This window comes from Lampris incognitus, chromosome 3, assembly GCF_029633865.1.
Source record: "Lampris incognitus isolate fLamInc1 chromosome 3, fLamInc1.hap2, whole genome shotgun sequence".
Lineage (NCBI taxonomy): Eukaryota > Metazoa > Chordata > Actinopteri > Lampriformes > Lampridae > Lampris > Lampris incognitus.
In genome coordinates, this window is record NC_079213.1 from 102,227,747 (window position 1) to 102,242,085 (window position 14,339).

At 46.6% G+C, this 14,339-nt stretch overlaps 1 protein-coding gene across 1 annotated transcript in view; it reads right to left on the reverse strand.

The window, feature by feature from the left end:
* ttll7 (tubulin tyrosine ligase-like family, member 7) overlaps positions 1–14,339 on the reverse strand; it is a 173,083-nt gene that overhangs the window by 129,505 nt on the left and 29,239 nt on the right. The window contains exon 5 of the mRNA XM_056276406.1: positions 11,712–11,779. Within this exon, the coding sequence (XP_056132381.1) occupies positions 11,712–11,779 (68 nt within the window). The remainder of the gene's footprint in view (positions 1–11,711; positions 11,780–14,339) is intronic.

Here is a 14,339-nt window from a genome sequence, read left to right on the forward strand (position 1 = left end):
AATTGTATCCAGCCAATCACTCCCTCCTCCGAGCCGTCCCAGTCGCTGCTCCACCCCCTCTGCTGATCCGGGGAGGGCTGCCAGACTACCACATGCCTCCTCCGATACATATGGAGTCACCAGCCTCTTCTTTTCACCTGACAGTGAGGAGTTTCACCAGGGGGATGTAGCGCGTGGGAGGATCACGCTATTCTCCCCAGTCCCCCCCCCCCCGAACAGGCGTCCCGACCGACCAGAGGAGGCACTAGTGCAGCGACCAGGACACATACCCACATCCAGCTTCCCGCCCACAGACTCGACCAATTGTGTCTGTAGGGACGCCCGACCAAGCCGGAGGTAACAAGGGGATTCGAACCTGAGATCCCTGTGTTAGAGGCAACAGAATAGACTGCTACGCTACCCAGATGCCCTGAGGAAACATCTTTTAAATGAGTTTTAGTAAAAGACCTTTTAGTTAGAAGCGTGTTTACATGTAAAACTTTAGAAAGTCTGAGTCAGAGTTCACAATGTTATTGAATTGTAATATGTCCTATGTGTTTCACACTGATAAATTGACAAACACACCTTTTGATTAAAGTCCGACCCAAAATACAGAAATTTGGAAATGACTGTGATACATTTGGGGTTCACAACAGGATGTTTTGGCTGCGTTTAGCTTGCTAACTAGCAACAGAGGAGAAAGTGTACAGCACAAAGAGACGGTACAGGATGGGGCTCAAACTGACAAAGTGGCTATATAATAATGTTGTGGCAATTATTTAATTCCACTCCGACATTACATGAGGAACGAGACAAAAATCTCTTCCAGTACTGTCACACGATTTTAATATATGTTCAATGAACAGATGCATTCAAACCCAGGTGCTTGAATGTGCACTGATCAATACAGTACAGTCTCATAGGGCAGTTGTCTGTTCTTCCCCTCCTTATCTCATGTCTTCCAGCTCTCATCCACCAAGGCCACTTCTGAAATTAGTGTGTACACACTTGCTACACTCAATGAGTCTCCCATACAGCCAACAGTTAACAACAGACCTTTATTTGTGCACCTGGAGAAGACACTTTATAAGACTACCTTTGTTCTATTACACATGGACTTTAAGCATCTAGCTAAGCAATGTAAGGTCATGATGAAAGATTAAAAGTAAGCAAACATCAAATATGAACTGCCCTCACAATTATTATTATTAATAACAATAATAATAATAATAATAAATTGTATTTATAGAATGCTTTTCAAGTTACTCAAAGACTCTATATAAGTTGAAATAAAAAAAGCAACACAACATAAACATATAACACACAACATTAAAAGCAATTCTGAAGAGGTGAGTGGTGATTAATGATGTGAATGTGGACAGGTCGGTGCAGTCTCTGAAGTGTTTAGGGAGAGAGTTCCAGAGGGAGAGGGCAGCTATGGAGAAGGCTCTGTTGACCCAGGTCTGGTGCTTGGCCCTGTGTGGTGTAAATAGGAGGCGCGGAGGCTGCGGTGAGGTAGGAGAGGGCCTGGTTATGGAGGGTTTTGAGAGTGAGAAGGACTTTAAATTGGATCCCTTGTGGGAAAGGAGCCAGTGGAGGTTCTGGAGGATAGGGGTGATGTGGTCGAGGGAGCGGGAGTGGGTAAGCAGGTGGGCAACAGAGTTCTGGATGTACTGGAGTTTGTTTAGGACATTGGACGATAAGCCGTAGAGAATGCTGTAGTCAATTCTGGATGTGATGGAGGCATGGATCCAATTTTCGGCAACAGAGAAGGACATTGATGGGTGAAGATGAGTTATATTTTTAGGTGGAAAAAGGCAGTTCTGGTGGTTTGATTGACATGGTGTTCAACGGAGAGGTTGCTATCGAAAACTATTCCGAGGTTGCGGATGTGTGGGGAGGGAGGCAGAGGGGAGTTATCGATGGTGAGGCAGAAATTGAGTGGTTTTGGTAAGGGATTTGGGACCGATGATCATATTAGATTTATCACAATTTAGTTTGAGGAAGTTGGCTTGCATCCATCATTTAATTTCAGTGAGGCAGTTGGTCAGACTGGAGTAAGTTGTAGTGGTGATGGATTTAGTGGAGATGTAGAGCTGGACATTATCGGCGTAGCAGTGGAAGTGGAGACCATGATGACGAACGATGTTACCAAGGGGAAGCATGTATCGGATGAACAGGAGAGGACATAGCACTGAACCCTGGGGGATGCCTTAGGACAGAGGAGCGGTGAATAGGTGCAGTTGTTGATGCTGATGAACTGTTTTCTGTTTGCGAGATATGACTTCAGCCAGGGGAGGGCAGTATCGGTGATGTTGAGGGAGGATTCAAGGCGGGAGAGAGAAGAATGGTGTGGATAAAGGCGTTGAAAGTTGCAGTGAGGTCGAGGAGGATGAGCATGCTGAGGTGGCCAGAGTCTCAGGAGGGGAGGACGTCATTTGTGACTTTAAGGAGGGCTGCTTCTGTTCTGTGCTGTGAGCGGAAGCCAGATTGAAATGGTTCAAACAGGTTGATGGAGATGAGGTGAGTTTTGAATTGGGAGGTGACAACACATTCTAGTATTTTTGACAGAAACAGGAGATTGGCGATGGACCGAAAACTGCTCATGATAACAGAGTTGAGTCCAGGTTTTTTAAGGATGGGGGTGACAGCGGCCAGTTCAAGTGTATGGGGGACTGAACCAGAGCTGAAGCAGGAGTTAATGATTTCTCTGATGAGTGCAGGGATAGTTGAGTGACAGTCCTTAACAAAATTGGATAGGACGGGATCCACAAGACAAGTGTGGAGCTTCGCATTCCTACCATAAGGTTGGACAGCTCCATTGGGGCCACAGGGGAGAACTTTGACAGGGGCTGAGTGGTAAAGGGGGGAGACGGGTGGGGAGGTGAAGAAGGCAGGGGAGGTGATCAGGTTGCTGTAGATGGTGTCAATTTTAATTTGGAAAAATGAAAGGAAAGAGTTGCAATTGTTAACTGTGAAGGATTTGAAGTTATTGTCAATGGGTTTGAGAAGTTTGTCTGTGGGAAGGAGTAACATCGACCACGGGGGCATCAACAAGGTGAACTGTGGCATTGGCCGATAGATAGTATGGTCAAATGACGTGAGAGGTTATAGGCTGAGGCAAGGCAGCTCGGGGTCTTTCTGTCTTGCCAGGTCTAACTACCACCGCCAACCAGGTAGCCTGTGAGCTGGGAGTGGAGCAGGAGGAGGGCCAGCAACGAGATGAGGGGTCCCAGAGGATGGTATCGGAGAAAGTTGAGTTCATTAACAGATCGTTTTGGACTGTATGGCTGCGGTGTCATAAAATTGGATAAAAGAGAGTCCTTTTTTCACAGTTCATCTGCAAGCTGTCAGATAGTATCATCCTTGAGGTTAGTAATGTCATTTATTGCTTTTAGGCAGTCCTCACAAGGCATAGTAATATTAAATCTGTTGATCGATGTTCAAAGAAAGTGGAAGTTAAACATTAGCTCAATCAGCTGAACACGGTTCTCACCAGCAGTGCAAGGAGTCATTGTAACCATTAGCCTTGTCATTCTTGTTTTCAGAGTATTTGAAACTTTATAAAGTAATCAAAAGTGCAATGAATCATGTCGTAATTTCCTTGGTTTAGTTTGCAATTTTTTGAAATTGCCCTCACAGCAGAACTTTTTGGGCTAGTTTAATGAACACCAGCATGTTGTGATGCATGGTCAATAATCTAGGCAAGGAAATCCCAGAAAGGTGAATCAGTTCATCTGGACACAATGTTTAGTTTCAGCCAGCCTCAGCAATGCAATGCTGCCACCGTCCAACATCAGCAGAGACGAGAGGAATGCACTCACAACTCTCAACAAGGACAATAACATCATCATTCTTTCGGCAGAGAAAGGCAGATGCACTGTTTTATTATACTAGACAGACTATCATGAGAAAGTTATGACGTTACTCAGCGACATAAATACTTATGACTCCCTGAAACAAGATCCGGGCAGTGGTTAGAAGAAAAAGGTGATAGATCGTCTGAAGCTGTTAGAACGGGACAATGCTATTGACCGAATTTTGTACCACACATTATACCCAGGCGCAGCTACACCTACTCTATATGGTTTACCTAAGATACATAAACAAGATGTGCCATTACCGCCAATTGTTAGTATGATTAACTCAGTGACCTATAACATGTCTAAGTTTCTGGCATCTATTCTTAACCTGTTTGTAGGCAGTAATGAACATCACATTTTGTAGATAAAGTGAGGGGCATCATCATGGAGGTGGATGAAACAATGGTCTCTTACGATGTTACGTCTCTTCACGTGCGTTCTTGTCGATGAAGCAGTGGAGGTAGTCTGTATGAATTTACAGGATAACCCCACCCTTAGCAATAGGACCACCCTTAACACTGACCAAGTGTGTCTGCTCCTGAAGCTGTGTCTTCAGTCCACGTACTTCACATATAGGCGGCAGTACTATAGGCAGAAACATGTGTGTACTATAGGTTTCCCAGTTTCACCTGTAGTGGCCAAATTGTATATGGACGAAGTGGAAAAGAGGGTTCTGATGTCCTAGCCAGTGACATCACCTAGCCATTGGTTCAGATTTATGGACGACAACTGGGTTAAAATTAAATCTCAGGGTGTACCACATTTCACCGACCACATTGACTCTGTGGACAACCACATCAAGTTCACCAGGGAGGATGTGTAAAATGACATCTCTTTCTTTTTTGGGGGGGGCCCTTTTTCTCCCCAATTGTATCCGGCCAATCACTCCACTCTTCCAAGCCATCCCAGTCGCTGCTCCACCCTATGTGCTGATCCAGGGAGGGCTGCAGACTACCACATGCCTCCTCCAATAGATGTGGCGTTGCCAGGCGCCTCTTTTCACCTGACAGTGAGGAGCTTCACCAGGGGAGCATAGCATGTGGTAGGATCATGCTATTCCCCCAGTTCCCCCTTCCCCCGAACAGGTGCTCTGACCAACCAGAGGGGGAGCCAGTGCAGTGACCAGGACACATACCCACATCCGGCTTCCAATCCGCAGACACGGCCAATTGTGTCTGTAGGGATGCCTGACCACGCCGGAGGCAACACCGGGATTTGAATCGACGATCCCCGCGCTGGCAGGTAACGGAATAGACCACCACTCCACCCAGATGCCCCAGGTTAGCCTTCCTTGACTGTTAAATAGCAACTGATGATGGGGGACATTTGATTGTTGATGTTTACCATAAACCAACACATACTAATCAGTACTCAGGATGCTGTACCATCAAGCTGACAACATCCCTACCAACACAGCGACACAGGAAGGGGAGAAATCCCACATCAAACAGGCCCTGGTTAAATGTAGTTATCATAACTGGGTATTGGTCAAAGGTAGGAAGATGTCCAAACAGTGCACCAGCTGATCGAAGAGAGGAAAAGGACAACAGCTGCCAAAGCGTAAACCAGTGGTGATTCCGTATGTAGCAGGAGTGTCGGAACAGATGAGACACTTATTTTCCAAACAACGAGTCTCAGTTACATTACATTATTACATTACAGTCATTTAGCTGACGCTTTTATCCAAAGCGACTTACAATAGGTGCATTTAACGAAGGAAATCAGGAGAACTACTAGCCATCAGAGGTCATAAGTGCATCTCTTCTCTAAAAAAGCATCTAAGAGCAAACCCGCTAAAGTAAAAATTGCTAAAGTAAAAGCGCGAGAAAGAGATTTTTTTTTTTTACTGAGTGAATACAATAAGTGCTACGAGCAAGTAACAGGGTAGTAGTTCTTGAAGAGGTGTTTTCAACCTGCACTGAAAGATGGGCAGCGACTCCGCTGTCCTGACATCAGTGGGGAGTTCATTCCACCACTGTGGGGCCAGGACAGAAAAGAGCCGTGACCGGGTCGATCGGCAGCAGGGGCCTCTGAGCGATGGGGCAACCAGGCGCTCTGAGGCAGCAGAGCGAAGTGGTCGGACAGGGGTGTAGGGCTTTACCATGGCCTGGAAATAGGAAGGAGCTGTTCCTTTCACTGCCCTTTAGGCTAGCACCAGATTCTTAAACTGGATGCGAGCAGCTACTGGGAGCCAGTGTAGGGACATGAGAAGGGGAGTTGTGTGGGAGAACTTAGGGCGGTTGAACACCAGACGAGCTGTAGTTTTCTGGTTTTCTGAACCACCTCCAGAGGTGTGATGGCCAACGCCAGGGCACCAGCAAGGAGGGAGTTGCCGTAGTCCAGCCGGGAGATGACCAGAGCCTGGATGAGCACCTGTGCCGTCTCGTCGGTGAGGAATGGGCAAATCTTCCTGATGTTATGGAGGAGAAATCTGCAGGAGCGAGCAACCGATGCAATGTTTGCAGCAAACGACAGTTGACCCAGAATCACACAGATTCCTTGCAGTCCGAGTTGGCGTCATCACGGTGTTGTCAGTGGTGATGGCCAGGTCTCGGTGCGGGCAACCTTTCTCCGGGAGGAACATCAGCTCTCTCTTGTCCAGATTGAGCTTCAGGTGGTGTGTCGCCATCCACTCCGAGATGCCAGTCAAGCACACAGCAATGCGTGTCTCTACTTATGTGTCAGAGGGAGGGAAGGACAAGATCAGTTGGGTGTCATCGGCATAACAATGGTAAGAGAAGAGTTGCTTTCACACCTCAAAACACACTGCACCAGAAATTGGTCCAACCCAAGGATCAGGTTCTCCAGCACAAACAGAGCAATATAGTGTACGCCGTTAAGTGCCAGGAGGATTGCCATTAATTGTATATCGGGGAAACAAAACTGAAGCTGGCAAAGAGGATGGCACAACACAGAAGAGCTAACACGTCAGACCAGGACTCTGCTGTCTACACCCATCTACAAGCCGGTGGCCATTCTTTCTAGGAGGAGGATGTATACACCCTTGATTGGGAGGAACGCTGGCTTGAACAGGTAGTCCAAGAGGCCATTGGGGCATCCGGGTGGTATGGCGGTGTATTCTGTTGCCTACCAACATGGAGATCGCCGGTTCGAGTCCCCGTGTTACCTCCGGCTTGGTTGGGCATCCGTACAGACACAATTGGCCGTGTCTGCTGGTGGGAAGTTGGATGTATGTGTTCTGGTCACTGCACTGGCGCCTCCTCTGGTCGGTCAGTCGGTCGGTCGGTCGGTCGGGGGGGGGGGATAGCATGATTCTCCCACGCGCTATGGCTATGTCACCCTGGCAAAATTCTCACTGTCAGGTGAAAAGAAGTAGCTGGCGACTCCACATCTATCAGAGGAGGCATGTGGTAGTCTGCAGCTCTCCCCAGATCAGCAGAGGGCGTGGAGCACCGACTGGGATGGCTCGGGAGAATGGCGTAATTGGCCGGGTACAACTGGGGAGAAAAAGAGGGAAAAATCCCCCCCCCCCAAAAAAACAGGCCATCTATGTGAAGAGGGAATGATCACCCCTGACCCGGGGGGGGGGGCTAAGAGTACATGTTTCACCATCTAATAATGCTGTGATTGCAACTATTCCCCAATTCTCTGTGAAGAGTACACATGGCCATTGTAACTCTAATTAATGGTCATGGTATTAGCAAATGAAACCGATCATTGGTTTCGGTCATTATGCAACTGTGCTGTTCTTAAGGTTGGGGATACCTGCAGTCGGCTGAGACTGACGAAGTCACGAATGATGAAATGTTTCTCCCAATAAACGCATCCAGATGAACTGATTCAACTTTCTGGGAATGAACACCAGAGTTCCTTGGGAGCATTCACACCTGCCAAATTGATATAAACGTAACAAAATGGTCAGAAAGTCAAGACCTCCAGACCAAATGATGTACGTGTGGAGGCCATCCCAGTCTACCAGCCTCTTTGTACATTTATGATAGTACAGAGTTGCAGTGTTACATTAGCAAAAAGTAGTTGAGCATTCCACCATTTATAATAATGACAGTGGAGTAGACCTTGTAATGTAAAAGTTTATACATTATATCTTTTACTTGTAGAGAAAGTTTACTTAAAGCATTAACCGTATTATAAAAAAAAAAAGAATCTAGAGTCACCCTTTTACTCTCGCTTCTCACTCAGTTGAATTATATTTTGTGTCCATTTTGTACGGTACGGTCACCCAGGTTTTAGAATATCTAGTTTTTCATCTGATATTTAATGTCCCTTTTTGGAATTAGTTCCTTTTTTATCAAAGACATTTGAATCGGTTCATCTGGACACAACGTTTATTGACAGAAACGTTTCATCACTCATCTAAGTGACCTCTTCAGTCTAAACTGACTGCAGGTATCCCCACCCTTATAAACAATACAGTTGCATAATGACAAAAAAACAAAAACAAAAAAATAATCAGTTTCATATGCAAATAGGCGTGACCATTAGAAACTAGAAACTAGAGTTTCGATGGCCATGTGTACTATGCACAGAGGATTTGGAAATGTTTGCAATCACAGCATTGTAAGATGGTGACAGATGTACTCTTAGCCCCCCACCCCTCCACGGTTCAGGGATGGTCGTTCCCTCTTCACATAGATGGCCTCTTTGACTCCTCGTTCAAACCAGCGTTCCTCTCTATCAAGGATGTGCACATCCTCATCCTTGAAAGAGCGGCCACTAGCCTGTAGATGGCGTAGACTGTGGAGTCCTGGCCTGACACGTTAGCTCTTCTATGTTGTGCCATCCTCTTAGCCAGTGTCTGTTTAGTTTCCCCGATGTACAAGTCACAGCAATCCTTCTGGCACCGAACAGCGTACACTATATTGCTCTGTTTGTGCTGGGGGACCCAATCCTTGGGGTGGACCAACTTCTGGTGCAGATTGTTTTGGGGTTTGAAAGCAACTGAGACACGGTGTTTGGAAAATGCGCATCTCAACTTTACTGACACTCCTGCCACATACAGAATCACCACTGGTTTACGCTTAGACAGCTGTCATCCTTCTCCTCTCTTTGATTGGCTGGTGCACTGTTTGGCCGTCTTCCTGGCTTTGACAAACGCCCAGTTAGGATAACCACACTTGACCAGGGCCTGTTTAATGTGGGATTTCTCCCCTTTCCCAGCCGCTGTGTCGGTGGGGATGTTGTCAGCTCAGTGGTACAGCATCCTGATGACTCCTAGTTTGTGCTCCAGTGGATGATGAGAGTCAAACATCTGTACTGTACATCTGTCACCATCTTACAATGCTGTGATTGCAAATATTCCCAAATCCTCTGTGAATAGTACACATGGTCATTATAACTCTAGTTAATGCCTATTTGTATATAAAACGGATTATTTCGGTCGTTATGCAACTGTATTGTTTATAAGGGTGGGGATACCTGCAGTCAGTTGAGACTGAAGAAGTCACTTAGATGAGTGATAAAACGTTTCTGTCAATAAACGTTGTGTCCAGATGAACTGATTCAACTGTCTTTGATTTTCTTACCTGGACTACTGAGCATGTATAAAGACACTTCCCGTTTTATTATTTTTAAAGGACTTGTCGTGGCAATTATTTAATTCCACTTCGACAATAAAAGAGGAGCGAGACAAAACTCTCTTACATTATTGTCACACTTTAATATGTTCATGAACAGACACACAAAGTGTAATACCAAGCGCGCCCCCTGATCTCAGAGCACACTCCCTTTATACCTTGCAGCACAAGCCATCCTCATTGTAAACATGTCTGAGATAGGATCACAATGGTATGTACCCAGAATTTCTCTTTTATCCCTGTTTGGAGGAAGAGGCTTATCTTTATTGCTGGGCTGTCATCCTAATGGACAACAGAACTTGCATATTGTTCAAAGAGCTCACAGGTCAGGTCTCATCTTCTCACTTAGCTTGTAACTCTCCAGGGCCATTTCTCCAGACCTTGCTGCACTCAATGAGATTCCCATAGACTCCTCTACTATCAGCTAACAGTTAACAATCGGCCTTTATTAGTTCATATGGAGGAGACACTTTATAACACTACCTTCCTTCTATTACAATTGAGCTTTAAAAATCTATCTAAGCAATATAGACTAAAGTTAAACATAGTATCGGTCATACACGGTCAAAGATTACAAGTAAACAAACATCATATATGATTATATGGCAGACAAATTGCCTTCGCAGACCTCTAAACACTGATTCACCAATGGGACTACATTAAGTGTATGCTAAAGTGTACTAATTACTTCATGACATGGCAAAGCAGTTTGTATTGATAGAGTAGAACCAATAAGCTTTGACTTACTCTGATCAGTCAATCAATATAACTTCAGAAATAACATTTCACAAATAAAAATGCAAAGCACTTTGCATGAGAACATGACAAACAGGATATACCCTCATTGGATGTAGGCCAAGAACGTGCATGCATGTATGTCTCTATGTTTGCATGTGAGTGTGCTGATGGATTGTGTTTTGGCTGGATAAGGACCTGGGTCAGGGTTCTCATCATCCACGACCGCACCTATTAACTCAAACCAACTTCTGTTTGATGCCGGGATCAGGCTATATGATATTTTTGTCTTTCACGATGGTCACCATGTAAGATTAGGCAGTCATAGTGCCATAATTTCTTGTCATGTCTTGGCCGGGAGACTGGCAACACCACAAGTGTGACCCCGAACAATCATTGTATGCTGCCTTTCAGTCTTGTGAGAGTTCATAGGTCGTCAGAGAGTAGGGTTAAGAAATTGTCAATCATGGCTACAGCAACGCTATGTGTGATGCTGGCAGTCTTGTTCTAAAAAGAAAAAGAAAAGAAAGAAGAAAAAAAAGATTGTGGACGCTGCTGCAGCTAGTGCTGTTGGGAAATGATAACCTAGGATAGCTTAACCAGCTACTCACCAGGTTGCTGAAATGCCAACATTTCTCTTTTTTGACTCCATCATGGTACTCTCTCAAGGAAACGTCAAAAAGGCAGGGGTATTATTGCCACTACCAAAGTAACCTTTCCTCAGTTTTGCTTTTCTTTTTTCTTTTTGGACTTTTCCCCCTTTTTCTCCGCAATTGTACCAGGCCAATTACCCCACTCTTCCGAGGTATCCTGGTTGCTGCTCCACCCCCTCTGCCGATCCGGGGAGGGCTGCAGACTACCACGTCTCCTCTGATACATGTGCAGTCGCCAGCTGCTTCTTTTCACCTGACAGTGAGGAGTTTCACCAGGGGGACGTAGCACGTGGGAGGATCACGCTATTCCCACCAGTTCCCCCTCTCCCCTGAACAGGCACCCCGACTGACCAGAGGAGGCGCTAGTGCAGCAACCAGGACACATACCCACATCTGGCTTCCCTCCCGCAGACACGGCCAATTGTGTCTGTAGAGACGCCTGACCAAGCCGGAGGCAACACAGGGATTTGAACAGGAGAGCCCCGTGTTGGTAGGCAATGGAATAGACTGCTTCGCTACACAGACGCCCTGGTTTCATTTTTCCACCTGAAAGCAGCTACAGTAGTATCCCTCTTTCTCTTCGCCATGTTTACATATGTGCACCAGAAAGCATTCTGTCGTCCTATTGGTTGATGTCAAGGAACACGTCGTAGGAGCTGTCAGACTAGGCAGGAAAATATAAAAAATTCTGACATACTAGACTTTTCGTCGAGGTGTCTTGGGCCATCTCACGACGCCACATTGCTGTTCTCTGATTATGTTACACTACCTGGGGTAAAGACGCCTGTTCGTCATTCCTGATGTTCATAATCGGGCCCAACATAGGAAATTTGTCGAAGATGGCAAAATCGTGTCAGAATCGGGCTGAATTCGTGTAGTCTGATCCCAGCATAACATACAAAGAAAGAAGATGACTGAAAACGTACTTGGACATGTTCCTCGCCAGGCAGTCTTTCCGGCAGATTTCACCCATGCCAGGGAAATGGTTAATTCTCTGCGGAGGGAGAAAAGGCAGACATAATAATGTTGTTAGGGCCATTATGCCACTCACCCCCACCCCCTTGCCCCCTTTGTAAAAATGAGCACATTAAAAAGGCAGCAACCTGAAGTGAGCCCACAATGTTCTGACATTTATGCCCAATTATGAACTCAAAACAAAAAGGTGATGCAGAGACCTTTCTTAAACCTTTTGGGTTTTTTGTGTATTTTAAAGGTTGGGGAGGATGGTGGGGACGGGGGGACAGGTGATCAATCTTGACTGTGAGGGGCTGAGGTAATTGGTTCTGCATCACAGGCTCTAGCAATTGTAGGCAATGACAGTTGAACGAATTGCTTTGAATGTGCCGGCGAGGTGGTTGGTTGGGAGACTGGGGGGAGGGGGTGTTAAGAGGAACAACTCTGGGTTTTCTGTGTTCTTTGACCAAATGTGCCTGAACAGGAACGTTAATTAGGCTTGTATGAACTGAAACTTGACAGCAAACTTTCACAGTAAATCAGTGAAGGAAAGAGGGAGAGATAAAAAAAGGGAGCAAGAGAGGAAGAAGTGAGAGGGGGGGGTGAACACGCCACGAGAACACACCATGTAAAAGGCATCTGTGATTATTATCTGAACGAGACAGACGTAACTAGGCATTCGGAAGAGATCGTACAATTATGCCTATGCACAGAGAGCCGACGTAGCGTATGAGAGGAAATCAAAACCAATTGTTGGGGGACTTTTCCCACTCCCTCGGAGCAATCAGCTCGTGGTAGCATCGCAGTGGCGAGATGGTAGCGGGTGAGAGCAGCCAACATCAAAACACACATTTTCTGTGAAGCACAACAACTTCAGCCTTTGGAACATTTGTAACGTCCACTTTGCTTATCTCAACCCTCGCCGGCCTCAACCTAACAAGCCGTACACGCTCTCTCAGACTAGCCTGTGATTTAATCAATCATTAGTGTCCAGTCTAATCAAACAGGTGTGCTAAGATGGATGGCGAATACATGGAGGCTGAGACAGAGCAGCCATTGCTGACCCAGCAGGATAAAAGGGTTGAGGGAAGGTCAGGCCACGCTCCGGCTGGCACACGGAGCTCAGAGGAACACTCGTTCTTCAGTTCCTTCGCATCAACATCACCACTGATGTCTTAACTCCCCACAACCCGCTGCCATCCATCCCTCCATCCTCCACAACTGCTCAGTTTATCAGTCGACTTAAGAGTCTTTACATGTGTTTTCGTGAGTTCTCTCTCTCCTTGTCTCTCTCACTGTCTGCCTCTCTCCAAGGGTACGGTTTGACTTAAGGAGGACGGGCAGTTTCAGGACCAGTGTCCAACTCTCCAACTCTCTGTGACAGGTGGCAGCAGTGTGTGACCTGATAGAGTAACTTCTGGGAGGAGGGAGGGGGAGGCAGTATCAGCCTCATTTCTTCACCTTTCTTCTCTTCCCCTGTTGTCATCCCTCTCCTCCACCTCTTCATCCCTCTCCTCCGCCTCTTCATCCCTCTCCTCCGCCTCTTCGTCCCTCTCCTCTGCTCCTGTCTCATCTCATCTGCTCCTCCACTGTCCTTTCATCTCCCCTCTAGTTCACCTTGATCACCAAAGTGTTTGTCTGTTCTGTCACATGGGCGTGCGCACACACACACACACACACACAATCTTGTTCCTCTATCTCTGTAAAGACCAGTCATTGACAACGTTCATTCCCTAGCCCTTAACCCTAACCTCAACTATCAGAACTACATGCCTAGGGCGTCTGGGTAGCATAGCGGTCAATTCCATTGCCTACCAACGCGGGGATCGTCAGATCGAATCCCCGTGTTACCTCCGGCTTGGTCGGGTGTCCCTACAGACACAATTGGCCGTGTCTGCGGCCGGGAAGCCGGATGTGGGTATGTGTCCTGGTCGCTGCACTAGTGCCTCCTCTGGTCGGTCGGGGCACCTGTTCGGGGGGGAGATAGCATGATCCTCCCACATGCTACGTCCCCCTGGTGAAACTCCTCACTGTCAGGTGAAAAGAAGCAGCCGGCGACTCCACATGTATCGGAGGAGGCATGTGGTAGTCTGCAGTCCTCCCCGGATGGGCAGAGGGGGTGGAGCAGTGAGCGGGACGGCTTGGAAGAGTGGGGTAATTGGCCAAGTACAACTGGGGAGAAAAAGGGAGAAAAAAAATCCAAAAAGAAAGAACTACATGCCTAACCTTAACCCTTACCCTAACCTTATCCTAATACTGACCCTAACCCTAAAATCAAGCCTTAACCCTACCAGAGCCTTGAAGAAGTGAGGTCAGGACAAAATGTCCTCACTCTGATAGTTAAAAGATCAAATTTCACAAATACAGAGATACGAGAACACACACACACACACACACACACACATTTGGTTCCTTGGTTACTGCAGGTTGAATTCCAAACAGATGGGAGCTCATGGCATTATTGTGTGTCTCCACCTCATGGTCCAGTGGCTGGGTGGCAGCCAGCCTATGCTGTGGGCCATCTAGCGCAACCCATGCTACCTCGTCCAGTGTGGCATGACACAAAAAGGAATGAGACATGTCTGAGAACCAGGGGGACC